At 42.6% G+C, this 20639-nt stretch overlaps 1 protein-coding gene across 6 annotated transcripts in view; it reads left to right on the plus strand.

The window, feature by feature from the left end:
• The window catches only part of LOC118400171 (calcium-dependent secretion activator 1), a 194112-nt gene that overhangs the window by 64877 nt on the left and 108596 nt on the right, over nt 1–20639 (plus strand). For all 6 annotated transcript variants that reach the window (XM_052473369.1, XM_052473367.1, XM_052473368.1 and 3 more), the window contains exons 4-6: nt 12436–12516; nt 13424–13657; nt 16509–16630. In XM_052473369.1, the coding sequence (XP_052329329.1) occupies nt 12436–12516; nt 13424–13657; nt 16509–16630 (437 nt within the window). The remainder of the gene's footprint in view (nt 1–12435; nt 12517–13423; nt 13658–16508; nt 16631–20639) is intronic.

The raw sequence follows: 20639 nt of genomic DNA on the forward strand, positions 1-20639 counted from the left end.
CCATTCCTCAGGGTGCGGGATTCTGTAACGATCTGAGTGTAGTGGGTGAGGAGTCAAGCGCAGGAAGCAGAGAGTTCAGGTGAGTGCTATTTTAATGCACCGACAAACGGCGAACATAAGCCAACCCTCACGAACACACAGGGCGTAATGACCAAACGGTCCAGGGAGAACCCACAAAATGGGAAAACACAAAACCCCATAGACGTGCACACAAGTACACTAAACAGATAGTCACAATAATTAATCCCGCACAAGGAACTCTGCGGGTCGGCTGACTAATAAAGCCTACTACCTAATTCAAAACAGGTGCACTCAATCAACACATAAGGAGGGAGAGGACATAATCAGTAGCAGCTAGTAGGCCGGAGACGACGACCGCCGAGCGCCACCCGAACGGGAAGGGTGGTGTCCTTCGGTCGGAGTCGTGACAATAATTCACTGTATCACAATTCCAGTTGGTCAGAAGTTTACATACACTAAGTTGACTGCCTTTAAACAGCTTGGAAAATTCCAGAAAACGATGGCATGGCTTTAGAAGCTTCTGATAGGCTAATTGACATAATTTGAGTCAATTGGGGGTGTGTACCTGTGGATGTATGTAACGGTCGTCTGATGAAGGATCGGACCAAAGCGCAGCGTGGTAAGTGTTCATGATTTTTATTAACACTGAACACTAGAACAAAATAACAAAGTGAGAAACGAAACCGAAACAGTCCTGTCAAGTGCAGAACACTAAACAGATAACTACCCACAAACACAGGTGGGAAAAGGCTACCTAAGTATGGTTCCCAATCAGAGACAACGACAGACAGCTGTCCCTGATTGAAAACCATACCCGGCCAAAACAAAGAAATACCAAAACATTGGAAAATGAACATAGAATGCCCACCCAAATCACACCCTGACCAAACCAAAATAGAGACATAAAAAGCTCTCTAGGTTCAGGGTGTGACAATGTATTTCAAGGCCTACCTTCAAACTCGGTGCCTCTTTGCTTGACATCATGGGAAAATGAAAAGAAATCAGCCAAGACCTCAGAAAAAATGGTAGACCTCCACAAGTCTGGTTTATCCTTGGGAGCCATTTCCAAACACCTGAAGGTACCACCTTCATCCGTACAAACAGTAGTACGCAAGTATAAACACCATGGGACCACGCAGCCGTCATACCACTCAGGAAGGAGAGGAAAAAGGGGTAGGTTTGCAAGCCGAAGAGCACCATTCCAACCGTGAAGCACGGGAGTGGCAGAATCATGTTGTGGGTGTGTGTTGCTGCAGGAGGGTCTGGTGCACTTCACAAAATAGATGGCATCATGAGGAATTTAAAATTATGTGGATATATTGAAGTAACATCTCAAGATATCAGTCAGGAAGTTAAAGCTTGGTTGCAAATGGGTCTTCCAAATGGACAATGAATTGTGAAAAACTGAGTTTAAATGTATTTGGCTAAGGTGTATGTAAGCTTCCGACTTCAACTGTATGAGCAAAACAGGATGTAAAAAAACATCTCTATTGTTTATCCTCTTCGTCTTTCTTTGAAAATATTCACAAAAATCGAACTTTAATTCAAAGTAAAATAATTGAAAGAAAAAATAAATTCTTAACATAAAATAAATATTTTTCTAAAATATAGGTTTTTATTATTGTCACCCCTTCATTCAATACTGTGTGCAACCTCCCTTTGCCAAGATAACAGCTCTTGAGTCTTCTCCTATAATGCGTAATGAGGTTGGAGAACACATGGCAAGGGACCTGAGACCATTCCTCAATACAGATTCTCTCTATGCTTGTGGACTGTCCTCTTCAGCTCATCCCACAGGTTTTCTATGGGGTTTAGGCCAGGAGACTGGGATGGCCATGGCAAAACCTTGATTATGTGGTCAGAGAACCATTTTTGCGTTGATTTTGAGGTGTGCTTTGGTTCATTGTCCTGCTGGAAGATCCAACCTTGGCCCAGTTTAAGCTTCCTAGCAGAGGCAGTCAGGTTTTGATTTAATATCTGCTGGTACTTTATGGAATCCATGCTACTATGTTTCCTAACAAGTTGTCCAGGGCTTTTGGAAGAAAGACAGGCCCACAACATAAAAGATCCACCACCATACTTCACAGTGGGATGAGGTACTTTTCTGCATGGCTAACTTTCTGTCTACGCCGAATCAACTTCTGTTGTTTGTTTCCAAAAGCTATATTTTGGTCTCATCTGACCATAGAACCCGGTCCCATTGAAAGTTCCAGTAATACTTGGCAAACTGTAGGTGCTTTGTTGTTTGATGACAGCAAAGGCGTTTTTATGGCAACCCTCCTAAACAACTTGCGGTTACGTAGGTGGCGTCTGATCTGGAGTTCTGTAGACTTTCTGATCCCAAGACCCAACTAACGTCTGCAATTCTCCAGCTGTGATCCGTGGACATATTTTAGCCACTGTTACCATCCTCCTCACTGTGCGTAGGGTCAATATAGACACACGTCCTCTTCCAGGCCAACTGTTAACATCTCCAGTTGCTTTAAACCTCATAATTATTGCCCTGATAGTGGAAATGGGCATTTTCAACCGTTGAGCTATTTTCTCATAGCCATTTCCTGGTTTGTGCAGCTCAACAACCTTTTGTCGCACATCATTACTGTATTCTCTGGTCTTTCCCATTGTGATGGATGACTATGGGAATTTGGCCTGTATGTCACCTCATATTTATACCCCAGTGAATGGTTTAATGTCATGGTTTAACACTTAAGTATTCCTAATCACTCAGGTGAACTTAAAACGTAAAATATGCATGGAAATATACTTCAGTTAGATTTACTTCTAGGGGTGTTTTGGAGAAAAATATATTTTTTAAAATATTTATTTAATTTACTTCACATTTATTTATTTTTACTTCATTTTACTTCAATTAAAGGTTCGATTTTTTTGTGAGTATTTTGAATAAAATACCAAGAGGATAAACAGCAAATATATATATTTTTTACAGACCGTTTTGCTCATGTTTACCAAGGATTCCAATATAAGTGGCATCCTTGGTAAAGGGCACTGTACATATCTACCTCAATTACTTCATAGCCCTGCACATCGACTCACTTCTAGTACCCCGTGTAAATAGCCAAGTTATCATTTCTCATTGCATATTTATTCCTAGTGTTATAATTGTTCTATTTTTCAAATCCTTTTCCTTTTCCTCTCTGCACTGTTAGTCTACACCTGTTGTTTATGAAGCAAGTGACAAATAACATCTTATTTGCTTTGAGTGTCAGATTGAGCGTTTGAAGAACAGAACAGCTGTAATCCGTGTCCCTACTCGGGTACCTGTCATCATGTACCTTTGTGATTTGGAAGCTTTTGAAGGAGATTGAGATACAGATGGTTCCCTCCTATCACATTTTGTAGCAAGCTGTTGTTGCACTTATTTTTTTATTTTACCTTTATTTAACTAGGAAAGTCAGTTAATAACAAATTCTTATTTTAATGACAGCCTTGGAACAGTGGGTTAACTGCCTGTTCAGGGGCAGAATGACAGATTTGTACCTTGTCAGCTCGGGGGTTTGAACTTGCAACCTTACGGTTACTAGTCCAACACTAGTAACTAGTAACCACTAGGCTACCCTGCCGCCCCAAGATGACGAGTGGTTGAATTCTGGGGATTGCAGTGTAAGAATGGTGCAAAGGGGGCTGATGGATTTCCAGTTGATAATGTGGGTAATAGGGTGCATTTTATGTTGTTTTACCTTTGTGTGTGTGTGTGTGTGTGTGTGTGTGTGTGTGTGTGTGTGTGTGTGTGTGTGTGTGTGTGTGTGTGTGTGTGTGTGTGTGTGTGTGTGTGTGTGTGTGTGTGTGTGTGTGTGTGTGTGTGTGTGTGTGGACCTCTGCAAACTGAAGACTAAATCATGACTATGTAAACATTTCTGTGAATAAACAACCTCAGTGACTAAATTAAAATGAGAGCATATTGTCTTCTGATGAATATGTTTTAGCCTGTAATGATGATTTGAGTTAAGGAATAAATTGAATTTCAGCCCTGTTGGCAGATGCGTGACTTGACCTAGGTGTGGGTGGACAGAGTGGGTCTTCTTCCTTTTCACCAGATGGGGTTTGGAGTTATGGATGTGGTCGTGCTGACCGCCTGCCGCTGTTTTATAGTTCTAATAGTTCTTCCTGGCTGTATGTAATAAGACTTAAGATTTCCTGGGTTAACAATGTAAGAAATAATACATTAAAAAAAACAAATACTGCATAGTTTCCTAAGAACGTGAATCGAGGCAACCATCTCTGTCGGCGCCATCTTCATACCATCTCTGTCGACGCCAGCTCTCACCCCCCCCCTTCCACAAAGATGTAGTTCAGTACTTTTCCATCACACAGTTGGAAAAAGGTTTATCCATGCTCCTCCGTGCATATCACAGGACATCTTATCAGTCAGGAGAGGTCTTGAGTTATTGGGAGTACTCATTCTCACAGTCCACTGCAGTCAACTAAATAATTACACTTCTCATACAAAGAGCTTGAACCTTACACTAATTTTGATTCCTAAGGCTATATAAAACAATCTATTCATACTAAGAGGATATAATGATATAAAACAGTAAGAATATAAAACAGTAATTTGCAATCTATCAATACAAAAGCTCTGGAGAATCCAGCTCTAGTGAGGCGGATAATTTGCCTTGATCTCTGCTCCCAGAACACAAACACACACCTTCTGGTTGCCAGTTCATCTCCCTCTTGCCATTGTCTGTTAACATTCTGGCTATTGGTCTCTCTAACTTCAAGGATACATATGGCCTATATAAACACTCTCCGTTAAGCCTGTAGAATCAGTTAAAGAGATTCTCTGGTACTTTTGTAATCTTTATTAGTTCTGAAAGTAGAGCTCACTAGCCAAAAGGGGTTCTCTCTCTCAGTCTGCATCTTGCTAGTTCTCACTCAAATGGCGAGGGGCTAACATTCATTGGCTGAAACTTGAATTGCTAGGGGGCTGAACCACGTGGGTGGGAAATGTAGGGCGCTGCGCAGCTTCCTGTAAACAGTCACTTTCAAACTATGGATTTCGTGGCTAATTAAGATAAGGCTGTAATTCTGATCATAGATTATGCATGTATGAACTACAGATTGACACATCCAGCGGGAGGTTTCAAAAATACTTACTAGTTGCCAAAGTTCCGGAGCATGTCTTTAAGTATTAAACAACATAAAAGCATCAATGCAAACAGTTGTATTTTTTCCCCGAAAAAATTGCCTGCTTGAGCACACAGAATGTTTTAGAAGTCTGTCAGAAGTCCCTTTGATCAGTTATTTTCCAGTTCAGGTGGAACAGAAAAACAACAGCCGTCATCAATGAGTCTTGTTCTCTGTGTTAGATGTATAAAACCTTTTACTCTGTCAAGTCACTTACTGTACACCTCATTGAATATGGACGAGAGAGATCAAATCCAAAGAAAATACTCTTATAGTTTTTGTATCATAAACAAGGCCATCAACACAACGATTTGAAAGCCCTCCGTTCTATGCATACATTTGCTGCTATTACAGAATGGGGAAGTAATATATCCTCAATTTTCATCAAAGACCTTGCTGCTATTGTACTGCAAACAGATGTCTGTCTGAAAGCTTTGAAGTAGATCTCAATGCTGGACTTTTGATTTGGTCTAGTCTGTATGGTGTGTTGCTATGCTCACTGTGTGTGTGTGTTTATTTGTTTATGGAACCTTTCTGCCGTCAGTCACACACACACACACCATGCCCTTTGTCTGCTCATTTGTGCTACCATGGTGACAGTAAACATGGCTACCTTTATTTCCCCTCTCCCCCTCCTCCCCTGGCAGCCGTTGTCATCCTGTATATATTAAACCAGACAGGCCGGAAAGGTTTTCCCCTAATCACATATCAGAGTTTGGCTTTGCATCTATCAATCGGAGGGGACTGCAATTTATTTAAACAATTAAAAGACTGAGGAGAGGAGAGCAAAGGAGAGGAGACGAGAGGAGCCTGTTTGGAATAGGTAGAGGCAAACCCATTCTTTTAGTCCGTTACCTCTGGCCAAAATTCCCAGTAGCTGAACACCTGTGTGTTATGACATTTCATCTCATCTGTAGAGAGTTGATCTACAAAAGAGCCTGAAGCCTCATGTAAGGTATCTCGTTACACAGGACAGCACTGTAGTCTCACAGTGGAAGTGTGCCCGGAGTTCTCTGTACATAGGATTAAACATTGATCAGACACTTATGCACTCTGCGTTTTTGTGTGTTTGGTTTTACTATCCTTGTGGGGACCAGAATTCCTCACAAGAAAAAAGGCTATTTTAGGCTTAGGGGTTAGCATTATAATAATATTTAGGGTTTGGGGTTAGGATTGAGGTTAGGTTTAGGTTAACGATTAGGGAAAATAGGATTTTGAATGTGAATCAATTGTTTGGTCCCCACAATGATAGTAAAACAAAGTTATGTGTGTATGCTTGTGTTTTTCTTTAAAAAGTGGAAAACATAAGGGAACAAGCAGATTAGGAGGACTGTACCCTTGACAACGGTATCAGACAGTGCCACACTTGACCCTAAACTCAATCAAGCCAGTGCAACTGTCCTGGGATCTAAACTCAATCAACTCTACGATCCTGATATGTGGCCAAAATATACATTTTATGGAGCGTGGTGGTGGACAAGTGAGTTTCAGAGGGAACGTCTCCCTGACCCTTATCCTCAACCCTCCCAGCTCTGCCTCACTCTGCCTGTATTTACGCTATAGCTGTATAGCCTATGAATGTTTTCATATAAGGATGAGTTATCTGCCGCCTGGAGTGCTTAATGATGACTCAGAGGCTCCACGCTCTAGTGAGTGATTGAAAAAGATAGATAGTTCATCATGCTACTCAGTGGACAGAATACACTATCGATTGCCACTCAGCACAACAACAGCACGGCTTCTACAGTTACAACAACATGATGAAGATTGATACTACAGATCACAGACACATGCTGACTGGCTGGCTGTGTCGGAATATCCATACTAGCGTACTACATAATTAAAATTAAACTATGTAGTCATTGTCGCATACTATTTAGCATGTACCATTTAGTAAAAAGTATGCAGTATACCACTGGCTGAGTAGGGGAGGTGAGGCCGAGTACGGGTGGATTTTTCCAAATTCAACAGAAATGCATCGCATTAACCAATCTGATAATCGCTCAGTTCCAATTTGATTAATTACTCTAAACGTTGAATAGAATAGGAACCACCGGTCCTGGCCACCATCATTACGCGCACCTGGCATCAAATATTACGCGGTCTACTCTACATGATTAGGCTCACCTGGACTCCATTTCCTCTCTCATTACCTCCACTATATCTGCCACTCCCTTAGGTCTATTCCCCAGGCAGTAATAATGTTGTTCCATGTCCATACGCTACACTTGTGTCTTGCGGTGTGCTCTGGTACGTTTATTATTATACTCACTACCTGCACTTGCTTCCCGTCTCCAAGCATCGTCGTGACAGAAGCCCATACAGCCCATCTATCCTATTTAAAAAGGACTGAAGACAGAAACAAGTTTGGTTCAATTTCAACATATTTATTAGTGAAACCAAAGTGCTGTAAAAAAAAAAATTAAATTATGTTTTCAAAGATGTGATCATTTTAATGAGAACAAAAATGACTTAGCCTACATTTGAACACCACCGCAGAAGCTTCACTATTCGGTATGTTCCCAATTAAGTAGCCTAGTTTTGTTGTTTGGCTACTTGAAGAGAACAAGGGTCTATCATTTGCAACCCACATTTTCCAATGCATTGTGGAAAAGTATGTATCCAATTCTACTAGATGAAGAGCCGAAATGAGTATAACATTCTGGCGTTTCGAATACTGAGACTGCATCATGCGAGATTGCTTTGTTTCCCATTATTTGTTGATTTCTGTAGCGCGTCCCCTCCATTTCTAATTGATCAGCTCTTGTTAAAGCCAAAAATAGTATGACACCTGGGCATTTAAAGTAGACTCGATTTTCACATAAGGCCACTGACTGACTGACAGGCAGGCACACACAGACAGGGATCATCAGTGCCTAACCCAATGGGGATGTGGGATCTACTAAATTAAGCGGGCATGGAACACAATATACTGTTAGGCAGTGTGTCAAATGAGATGACTCGTCTTGCCACTCTGTAGGGGACACTTAAGTTTGAGGTAGAAGGAACTTCTAGGTAGAGTCTGCTCTTTGCATCCTGGGCTGAAACCGTTTTAGGTAGGGCTTTGATCACTGGCCGGGATTGAGACTTTAGCGATGCGATTGGATTAATTACTTTGGAATCTCATCCTGTAATGTAAAGAGGACAGATTGGCCCCATTTTGACCCCACACACATCCCATACATACTTGACTGTGTGTCTGTCGGCTGCCCAAGCCGTGTGTGTGTGTGTTCTCTCTCAAACACAACAAGAATGAAAAGCTTGTGGTAGGCCTGATCACCGACAACGACAAGATAGCCTATAGGGAGGAGGTCAGAGACCTGGCCAGGTGGTGCCAGAAGAACAACCTATCCCTTAACATAATCAAGACAGAGGAGATGATTGTGGACCACAGGAAAAGGAGGACCGAGCACATCCCCATTCTCATCGATGGGGCTGTAGTGGAGCAGGTTGAGAGCTTCAAGTTCCTTCGTGTCCACATCACCAACAAACTAGAATGGTCCAAACACACCAAGACAGTCGTGAAGAGGGCACAACAAAGCCTATTCCCCATCAGGAAACTAAAAAGATTTGGCATGGGTCCTCAGATCCTCAAAAGGTTCTACAGCTGCAACATCAAGAGTATCCTTACTGGTTGCATCACTGCCTAGTATGACAACTGTTCGGCCTCCGAACGAGCACTTCAGAGGGTAGTGCGTACGGCCCAGTACATCACTGGAGCTAAGCTGCCTCCCATCCAGGACCTCATCAGAGGAAGGCCCTAAAAATTGTCAACGACCCCACACACCTCAGTCATAGAATGTTCTCTCTCCTACCGCATGGCAAGCGGTACCGGAGCACCAAGTCTAGGACCAAATGGCTTCTCAACAGTAATTAAATGGCTACCCAGACAATTTGCGTTGTCCCCCCAACCCCTCTTTTACACTGCTGCTACTCTCTGTTTATCATATATGCATAGCCACTTTAACCATACCTACATGTACATACTACCTCAATTAGCCCGACTAACCAGTGCCCGTATATAGACTCGCTACTGTATATAGCCTCGCTACTGTTATTTTTCACTGTCTTATTACTGTTGTATTATTCTTTACGTATCTATCGTTCACTAAATACCATTTTTTTTTAACTTAAAAATCACACTGTTGGTTGGGGTCTGTAAGTAAGCATTTCACTGTAAGGTCTACACACCTGTTGTATTCGGCGCACGTGACAAATAAACTTTGATTTGAGTTGGTGGTAGCAGCAGGGGTGGGTGTTCAGCAACATGTTAATGCAGCAGTCAGAAAATGCAATGGCAAGAGAGGGCTGAGAGGGTAACACAGAGACAGGGAGAGGGAAGGTAGGAGATATGGAGAGAGAAACATATGGGTAGTCTTTTGGAGAGAGGGAGAGAACAGGGACATTCTGTGCTATAATTCAGAGGATGAAAAACAGAAATTAAGAGAGAGAATGGCGTGAATGGAGAGAGACATCATCTTTTGATTCACCAATACCCACCTACACACACAGACACACACACACACACACACACAATGCATGGTGGCAAATCTCACAATCTTCATCCTGACATCTGTATCATTAAACGAAGATGGGTTCCCGGTCTTCCTGGAGGCTACAGAGGGAGGGGAGAAGGTGAAGTCATATTGAAGAGTTGTATTCTAGACAGGGCGACTGTGTTGAGATGGATGGACATGGGAGAGCGTGCATTTATTCCAGACACAATCATACTAACACAATACTCTCAAACACACACTGATAAACACTGTCAGATACAGTACATATGGTGTGGCAATCAGGCGCACAGCGTTTGGCCAGTGGAGATTAAGCAGATTTAATTAATCTAATTATAGTTGGCATTGCTTACATCAGATCTGATTCTATTATGACAGGGATTTCTCTTTCTGATTACTGTTCTGGTGTAATGCAGAAAAGTATCTCTGTCTGAGTGTGTGTGTGTGTGTGTGTGTGTGTGTGTGTGTGTGTGTGTGTGTTATGACAACTGTAGGCTTCTCATCCACCCTCTCCCTTGTTTCTCATCCCTCTCTGAGTGTTGCTGTGAAGAATGCCTCAGTGCCCTGTCAGAGGGTGGAGAGGGCGTATGTAGCGTGGGCAGAGATACTCTAGTGGACAGGGCACCTGCTTGGCACAGGGCATACAACTCTGACAGAGGGGAATGCCAGCCCTGGGAATTTGGGTGTGTCTGGCCTTTTGGGTGTTGAAATTAGCTTTCTGCTATTCTGTGTGTGCTCGTTCGTTGGAGTGTTTTGCTCGTGTATTATCTACAGGGAGTGTAGAAGAAACGGTTGGTGTGTAGGACAGTTCTGTCAACGTTGCAGTCATCACGCAAATGGTGCTATGCTGTCATCCTCCTACATGTTTCTCATTTGACCAGCTGTTTTCAGCAACTGGTATTGTTGACCTCAGTTGTCATATTGCCAGATATGCTAGCAACAAACTATTTAGCTAGCTTCTAGCCTAGTGTTTAATATACAATGCAACCACCTCTACGGTAATGAACAGTGTCCTAATCAGACGGCAACTATTTTTCATGCCAAATGAAATCACGCATCATCAGCTCCTCCTTATGGATGTATCCAAATACATGTCACTAGCAGACAGCTTACTGTTATCTACTTTACTGTTATTCTGGCGGCACTGTTTGACGTGACTGGTATGACATGTCCTCCATTATTTCCAAGATAATGTACAGAGCGTCTATCTCTTACATGTACCTCTATATTTGTGGTCCTGCCAGTACACACAATACTAGAAACCATCTCTGCAGTAATTTGCTCCTCCATCCTCAGGCGCTGAAGGAGTGGCTGTGACAGATGTGTTTGTCTGCTATTATACTGCAGGCTCCCTGACCACCAATGACTATCCCTTTCTCACCAGCTCAGACACACCTCTGCTCTTCAATCTGGGGAAAGAGTCTATACTGCACACATACATCTGATGAAATCTACTCAGATGGACACTGAATGTACAAAACATTAGGAACACCTTCCTAATATTGAGTTGCACCCCGTTTTGTCCTCCGAACAGACTCAATTCGTCAGGGCGTGGGACTGTAATAGGTGTCGAAAGCGTTCCACATAGATGTTGACTCCAATGCTTCCCACAGTTGTGTCAAGTTGGCTTGATGTCCTTTGGGTGGTGGACCATTCCTGATACACACAGGAAATGGTTGAGCGTGAAAAACCCAGCAGCGTTGCAGTTCTTGACACACTCAAACCTACTACCATACCGCCCGTTCAAAGGCACTTAAATGTTTTGTCTTGCCCATTTTACCTGGATTCACATGGTTATTTTATGTCATGGAAAGAGCAGTTGTTCCTAATGTTCTGTACACTCAGTGTATAGTCAATGAACGAACTCATAGAACTGAACCAGAGCTGTAAACAAGCATCATTAAAGGGGCAATCTGCAGTTGCTACATCCATTTTGGACTATATTAATGATGTATTATTATATTAACAATGTAACCATTGTTTCTTGAAGATTACTTATAAATGCATCATGAGCTTAGTTCAACTGTCATAACCCATCAGAACCCAAAATATAAACTTGTTTCACTCCAATGTTTGTAAACAAAGTAAATGTAAACATTTGACATTACATTTGAGTCATTTAGCAGACAAGAGCGACTTACAGTCATGAGTGCATATATTTTCATACTGGTTCCCCATAACCTTAGCGTTAGAAGCGACATGCTCTACCAACTCAGCCACATGGGACTATACAAACACGATATTGCTTCAAAAAATGTTAAACTATCGTTTTGATAGCATGGATGGTCAGTCCTTGGATCCATAGCTCTGTTTTTGAACTTGAAAGTGGTTGTATTTCTCCAGCCCCCTTCCTCAGCTTTTTACCGAAACATTGTTTCAACTGCTGACTCCCCCTTTAACATATGAACACAATCATTTGACAGTGGTTGAATATCGATCATCTTTCCCACCGGAGGGGAAGTGATGGAATTCAAATGGAAATGATATTGATTCCAGCTCATCACTTTAGTGGGGTTTACAAGTACGATGCAAGTCGCTCCATGTTGATACATTCATACATTACTACAGACAATGATCCTTTTGAAAATCATTCCCAAGGATGATGAGGTAATACTATGTCATCATCATTAGTATATGCTCATGGGCATCACAAAGGCTAGTAATGGAGGTTGTGTGTAAGGCCTATGTCACCTCTCAGGCGACAGTAAACGCTGTATGTCATGATGAAATCTTCTCTCATTGTGTTCATTTCCAGCTTGATAACCCAGACGAGCAGGCTGCACAGATCAGGAGAGAACTGGACGGACGACTGCAGATGGCTGATCAGATCGCCAGGGTATGCATGAATAAACATCCTCATTAACAAAAATACTGTACACTTTATGGTCGTAGACTTCACTATGGACGTGTGTGTGATCGTGTGCCTGCGTGTGTATGTCCCTGTGTGTGTGCCTGCGTGTGTATGTCCCTGTGTGTGTGCCTGCGTGTGTATGTCCCTGTGTGTGTGCCTGCGTGTGTATGTCCCTGTGTGTGTGCCTGCGTGTGTATGTCCCTGTGTGTGTGCCTGCGTGTGTATGTCCCTGTGTGTGTGCCTGCGTGTGTATGTCCCTGTGTGTATGCCTGCGTGTGTATGTCCCTGTGTGTGTGCCTGCGTGTGTATGTCCCTGTGTGTGTGCCTGCGTGTGTATGTCCCTGTGTGTGTGCCTGCGTGTGTATGTCCCTGTGTGTGTGCCTGCGTGTGTATGTCCCTGTGTGTGTGCCTGCGTGTGTATGTCCCTGTGTGTGTGCCTGCGTGTGTATGTCCCTGTGTGTGTGCCTGCGTGTGTATGTCCCTGTGTGTATGCCTGCGTGTGTATGTCCCTGTGTGTGTGCCTGCGTGTGTATGTCCCTGTGTGTATGCCTGCGTGTGTATGTCCCTGTGTGTGTGCCTGCGTGTGTATGTCCCTGTGTGTGTGCCTGCGTGTGTATGTCCCTGTGTGTGTGCCTGCGTGTGTATGTCCCTGTGTGTGTGCCTGCGTGTGTATGTCCCTGTGTGTGTGCCTGCGTGTGTATGTCCCTGTGTGTGTGCCTGCGTGTGTATGTCCCTGTGTGTGTGCCTGCGTGTGTATGTCCCTGTGTGTGTGCCTGCGTGTGTATGTCCCTGTGTGTGTGCCTGCGTGTGTATGTCCCTGTGTGTATGCCTGCGTGTGTATGTCCCTGTGTGTATGTCCCTGTGTGTGTGCCTGCGTGCGTCTGTCTAACAGGGCGGCAAGTTTCCCAAGTTTGTGTCCAAAGAGATGGAGGCCATGTTCATAGAGGAGCTGAGATCCTCAGTGAACCTGCTGATGGCTAACCTGGAGAGCATGCCCGTGTCCAAGGGAGGAGAGTTCAAACTGCAGAAGCTCAAACGAGGGCACAACACCTCCATCATAGACATGGGCCAGGAGGACGAGAACACGCTGTCCAAGTCTGATGTGGTGCTCTCCTTCACTCTGGAGGTATGGTTGGTTAACACTGCAGCTCACACAGCCTGCCTGAGACACAGAAATATCTAGAGTCAATAAATGTTCAACCCGTTATGTCAAGTATAAATGGGTTCAGGAGTAAAACTGGGTTTAACACGTCACATAATAAGTTGCAGGGACTCTGTGTACAATAATTGTGTTTTAACAGGATTTTTTGAATGACCTCATCTCTGTACCCCACACATAAATATCTGTAAGGTCCATCAATCAAGCAGTGAATTTCAAACTCAGATTCACAGACCACAAAGACCAGGCAGGTTTTCCAACGCCTCGCAAAGAAGGGCACCTATTGGTAGATGGGTAAAAACAAATGTAGACAGACATTGAATTTTCCTTTGAGCATGGTGAAGTTATTAATTACACTTTGGGTGGTGTATCAATCCACCCAGTCACTACAAAGATACAGGTGTCCTTCCTAACTCAGTTGCCGGAGAGGAAGGAAACCGCTCAGGGATTTCACCATGAGGCCAATGGTAACTTTGAAACAGTTACAGAGTTTAATGGCTGTAACAGGAGAACTGAGGATCAATCAACATCTTACTGCAGTTACTCTACCATACTAATCTAAATGACAGCATGAAATGAAGGAAGTCTGTACCGAACAAAAATATTCCTAAACATGCATCCTGTTTGCAATAAAGCACTAAAGTAAAACTGCAAAGAATGTGGCAAAGAAATTATCTTTGTCCTGAATACAAAGTGTTATGTTTGGGGCAAATTGAACACAACACATCACTGAGTACCACTCTTCATATATTCAAGGAAGGTGGTAGTTACATCAAGTTTTGGGTATGCTTGTCAGCAACAAGGACTAGAGAGTTTTTGAGGATAAAAATAAATGTAATAGAGCTAAGCACTTCACGTCATTATAGGGTATTGTGTGTAAATGGGTGAGAAATTATCCATTTAATCCATTTTGAATTCAAGCTGTAACACAATAAAATGTGGACTACTGTAAGTCAAGTGGTATGAATACTTTCTGTAGGCACTGTAGGCTCTGATGAGTAATGTCCTATGGGACATTGTCCCTCTCTCGTATACCTCAGAAATGTTTGTTGCAGCAGTCGTAATGTTTTACACTCCCTATTCTGCTGGTCTCAGGGGACATGGCTGTAGATCAGAGGCTGAGCTGATCTGGGCGGCCCATGTCTGAAAATCCAAGGAAGCTGTTTCTTTATAGTAGTATCAGTGTATTTAACAGTGCTCTATCTGTTAAATGTAATTTTGTGTTTGTGTCTGAAACTAGTTTGTAGCAGCAGATGTGTGTTGGAAATAAGTGATATATATATATATATATATATATATATTAGAGGTTGACCGATTAATCGGAATGGCCGATTAATTAGGGCATATTTCAAGTTCCTTCTGTAGCTCAGTTGGTAGAGCATGGCGCTTGTAACGCCAGGGTAGTGGGTTCGATTCCCAGGACCACCCATACGTAGAATGTATGCACACATGACTGTAAGTCGCTTTGGATAAAAGCGTCTGCTAAATGGCATATATTAGTATATTATTATAAGTTATCTGTATTTTTAGGCGCCAATTTGCCGATTAAAAAAAAATATGTATTATTATTTTTGTATCCCTTTTATTTAACTAGGCAAGTCAGTTAAGAACACATTCTTATTTTCAATGAAGGCATATGAACGGTGGGTTAACTGTCTCATTCAGGGGCAGAACGACAGATTTTCACCTTGTCAGCTCGGGGGATTCAATCTTGCAACCTTACAGTTACGCAATAACGACCTGCCTTTCTCTCGTTGCACTCCACAAGGAGACTGCCTGTTGCGCGTATGCAGTAAGCCAAGGTAAATTTCTAGCTAGCATTAAACTTATCTTATAAAAAACAATCAATCATAATCACTAGTTAACTACACATGGATAATATTACTAGATATTATCTAGCGTGTCCTGCGTTGCATATAATCTGACTGAGCATACAAGCATACAAGTTTCTAAGTATCTGACTGAGCGGTGGTAGGCAGAAGCAGGCGTAAACATTCTTTCAAACAGCACTTTCGTGCGTTTTGCCAGCAGCTCTTCGTTGTGCGTCAAGCATTGCGCTGTTTATGACTTCAAGCCTATCAACTGCCGAGATGAGGCTCGTGTAACCGAAGTGAAATGGCTAGCTTGTTAGCACGCGCTAATAGCGTTTTAAACGTCACTCGCTCTGAGCCTTCTAGTAGTTGTTCCCCTTGTTCTGCATGGGTAACGCTGCTTCAAGGGTGGCTGTTGTCGTTGTGTTCCTGGTTCGAGCCCAGGGAGGAGCGAGGAGAGGGACGGAAGCTATACTGTTACACTGGCAATACTAAAGTGCCGATAGGAACATCCAAGAGGCAAAGGTTAATGAAATACAAATGGTATAGAGGGAAATAGTCCTATAATTCCTATAATAACTACAAGCTAACACTTCTTACCTGGGAATATTGAAGACTCATGTTAAAAGGAACCACCAGCTTTCATATGTTCTCATGTTCTGAGCAAGGAACTTAAACGTTAGCTTTCTTGCATAGCACATATTGCCCTTTTACTTTCTTCTCCAACACTTTGTTTTTGCATTATTTAAATCAAATTGAACATGTTTCATTATTTACTTGAGGCTAAATTGATTTTATTGATGTATTATATTAAGTTAAAATAAGTGTTCATTCAGTATTGTTGTAATTGTCATAATTAAAAATAAATATTTTTTAAATCGCCTGATTAATCGATATCGGCTTCTTTTGGGGGGGGTCCTCCAATAATCGGTATCGGCGTTGAAAAATCATAATCGGTCGACCTCTAATGTATATATGTGTTTGATAAGCTTTTATTATTCTCTCAGGTGGTGATTGTGGAGGTTCAGGGGTTAAAGTCGCTGGCGCCCAATCGGATCGTCTACTGCACCATGGAGGTGGAGGGGGGGCATAAGCTCCAGACTGACCAGGCCGAAGCCTCCAAACCAACGTGAGTGTGACACAAACACATGCACATATGCTGTGCACATACATGACATTACAGCGTTATTTAGGAATAAATACCTAGTAACTGGGTAATAAGTTCAGTGCATTCTAATTGTTTTTATCTAAACAAAGTCATGTTAGCTAATCAGGTGAGGAACTACATAACTGCATTTAGATTTATCAGCACCTGATACAGATTGTGTTAATATGAGCAGTAAGTCTTGAGTCCTCGTTGGGTGGCCTCATGTTTTGGCCATAGCATGCACAGCATGATGTGGTAATGATATTGCCTGTGCGAGTGGGATCAGGGCACAGATAACAAGGTTGTAGACGCTGAGCCGTACTGATTACCCAACATGCACATTGCGCCACTGCTTGTGTTCTCTAGCAGGTGACTGAGGTGGGACGTGTGGATGTGTTGAGACATTTGCTTTAATTAAAGGATACTCACAGATGTATGTAGAGCAGGGGTGTCAAAGTCAAATGGACGGAGGGCCAAATAAAAAATTTAGCTACAAGCCGAGGGCCGGACTGTTCGAATGTTCATTGAAAACTTTTTAAATGACGCATATAGTCTAGTGAACCTAATTGAACCTACTGAAAACCTAACAAATATATTCCAATATGATCAGATAAATAAAGCAATATTTTCTTATGGCTCTGTCAGTAATCTTTAATTTTCAACAGACACAAAAGACAAATTTCCTTTATATAAAAATCCCCATAACATGAACATTAAATGAAAGAAACCGGTATTCAAGGCACCATCAGTAGCCTATATTTTCTATTTTAGCAAAAGTGGGCTAAATTTACTTCAAAGAAAAAAACAATAATAGCAATTTTCTATCATCCACTCAACTGAAATATTTTTAAAATATAATTGGATTGAAATACAATAAAATAAAGTGCAAAAATCTATTAATCAAAAACAACACTTTGTTTAAGGAGAAGTAACATGCAGTGAAAACAAATATTAAACTTTAACTTTTAAACTTGAACTGAGTAAAAACTCTAAATATGTGATTGCACAGTAATGTTCACTTGTTTGAGGTTGAGGGTGATACTTGGTGGTGTCCCATCTTTTCCACAAGTTCATCAATGTTCGGGGTAAGGCTCTGAGCTGAGGAAATCCTCAGAATTGAGTGGAGGTGTTCAGCAGTAAGTCGACTTCTGTGTGATGTTTTGTTCAAGTTCATCAAAGAAAACAGTTGTTCACACAGGTATGTGCTGCCAAACATAGACAACGTTTGAGCAGCCTGGATGCGCAGCTGGGGCATTGTGTCGGGAGGAAACGGGCGAACTCCGCAGCACCCACTGCCGCATATTTTGCCCTCAGTGCATCATTGCATTGAGGTCAATCAACTCCATTTGGAGGTTTGGTGGTGAGCTTTCCACGTCAACAGCAAATGGGTTACCGAGCAGTTCCAACCTGCTTTTTGTGCTTCAAAGTCAGCAAATCGGCGTCGAAAGTCAGCGGCAAGCATACCTATTTTATCAGCCAACTGTGCGCTCGGGAACGCACTGGTAGAGAGCTTCTCTTTCATGGTCTGGCAGCTGGGAAAGTGGCTCAAATTTTCTTTCCGCATCTGCGTCTCCCACAGAGTCAGTTTGGTTTTAAATGCCTTCACTATACTGTACATATCAGAGATGACACGATCCCGACCCTGCAGCTGCAAGTTCATTGCATTCAGATGACTCGTAATGTCACACAGAAAAGCCATTTCACACAGAAACATTTCGTCTCGGAGTTGTGTTGTGTCTTTCCCTTTGCTGTCCAAGAACAGACAAATCTCCTCACGAAGCTCGAAACATCTTTGAAGCACCTTTCCCTGGCTTAGCCATCGCACCTCTGTGTGATAAGGCAAATCACCATGCTCCGTTTCTAACTCCGTCAGAAATGCCTTGAACTGGCGGTGATTCAAACCTTTGGCTCTGATAAAGTTAACTGTGCGCGTGATGATGCTCATTACATGCTCCATTTTCAAGGCTTTACCGCACAACGCTTCCTGGTGTATGATACAATGATAAGCTGTCAGCTCACCTGTCGCGTTTTCCTCTTGCATCTTTTCCCGTATCTTCGCCACCAGTCCGCTCCTGTGTCCACACATCGCAGGTGCTCCGTCGGTTGTCAAACCCACGAGTTTTTCCCAAGGCAGCTCCATCTCATTTACACATCTTGACACCTCTTCATACAAATCATGCCCCGTAGTTGTGCCATGCATAGGACGTAAAGCCAAAAACTCCTCTGTCACGCTTAGGCTGGAGTCCACTCCGCGGATGAAAATTGACAACTGGGCAATGTCAGAAATGTCGGTGCTCTCATCCACAGCCAAGGAATATGCAATGAAATCTTTTCCCTTTTTCACAAGCTGCTCTTTTAGATTGATGGACAACTGGTCTACTCTCTCGGCAATGGTGTTTCTGCTCAGACTCACATTTAAAAAGAGTTGCCTTTTTTCTGGGCAAACTTCGTCACAAACTTTAATCATGCAGTTTTTGATGAAATCCCCCTCCGTAAATGGCCGGGCTGATTTAGCGATCTCTTCTGCCAAAATAAAACTGGCCTTGACAGCAGCCTGGCCTTGTGATTTGGCTTTTTTGAACAGAGCCTGTCGAGATTTGAGGCCTCGTTTTAATTCCTCTGCCTTTTGTAGCCTTTGTTCCATGTCCATATTCTTGTTTTTGTCCGCGTGTTTCGTTTCATAATGTCGTCTCAGATTATACTCTTTCAGTACCGCCACACTTTCTCCACACAGAAGACACACAGGTTTTCCAGCTACCTCCGTGAACAAATACTCCGACTCCCACCTTGTTTGAAACCCCCGGTTCTCAGTGTCCACCTTCCGTTTTGCCATTTTTGATGGGTATCTGAAAGTTAATTTTACTGTGATGCTGACAACTGCTGTGCCAATAAATATTGAAATGAAGCAGCCTACTGCTCGGTGCGTCACCGTTGCATTGTGGGAAATGTAGTATTGGTGCGTGTAAAAGATCTGCGGGCTGCCGGCTTGCGGGCCGGTTCTAATAATAAATCAAGATCATCCCAGGGGCCGTAAAAACCTTCTCGCGGGCCGGATGTGGCCCGCGGGCCTTGACTCTGACATATGTGATGTAGAGTATCAGAGATGAGTAAGTAATCCATATCTCTTCCTGATATAGATGATGAATTCATCATTGTCAGTAGAAGGAAATATTTCCTCATGTATAATGCAGGACTCATCACCACTCTTCCGTCCTTCTCCTCCCCTCTTCTCTCTGCCGTACTTCTTCCCTCATCTCTCTGCCGTCCCTCTCCCCCTCCCATCTTCTCTCTGCCGTCCTCTCCAGGGTTTTTGGGGATCAAAAAGGGGCTTAGGTAGTGGGTGTGGCAGGGGGAGTGGCAATGAGAGTGTGGCACAAATGTTTCATTCTACAAATTTCTCCATGGAGCTGAGAGACATTTTCGCTGATTTCCTGCAATTCTACACATTTTGCCATGGCTTATGCTGTATTATTTTGCTCAAAATGAATGAATTGTTTTTGGTATTGTATATTCTCCTTGACTGTCTAGCTTTTATTTTGGTGATTATTAGAGCTCAAAGATTATATTATTTAAAACATATATTAGCTCCATTATCTTTCCTACATACCTTCTGTTTTTAGTCTATTTCCTCTCTTCCCCTCCCTCTGATTTGAACAGCAGGATGGTATGCCCTGCTAGAGCTATAGCAGATAAAACTGTTTCTAACAGTAACCCTGTACCCGAGCCATCAATACTCATTCAGAAGTGTTCATCTTGAAGAGGGCCTTGTTCTGAGTGAACAGATGTTGATTGTAGTTTTAGGGTCACGCTGTTACTGTAACACACCCTATATGAACTATGTGGCGCAGTGGGTTTTGTCATCTGTTACTGTCAGAGTTATCAGTCTCTATGCCCTGAGTGCACAGAGATAGAGAGTAGATATTGTCTACAGTCTATTTTATTTATTTTATTTTTCACCTTTATTTAACCAGGTAGGCTAGTTGAGAACAAG

The sequence above is a fragment of the Oncorhynchus keta genome, chromosome 21, assembly GCF_023373465.1.
Source record: "Oncorhynchus keta strain PuntledgeMale-10-30-2019 chromosome 21, Oket_V2, whole genome shotgun sequence".
Lineage (NCBI taxonomy): Eukaryota > Metazoa > Chordata > Actinopteri > Salmoniformes > Salmonidae > Oncorhynchus > Oncorhynchus keta.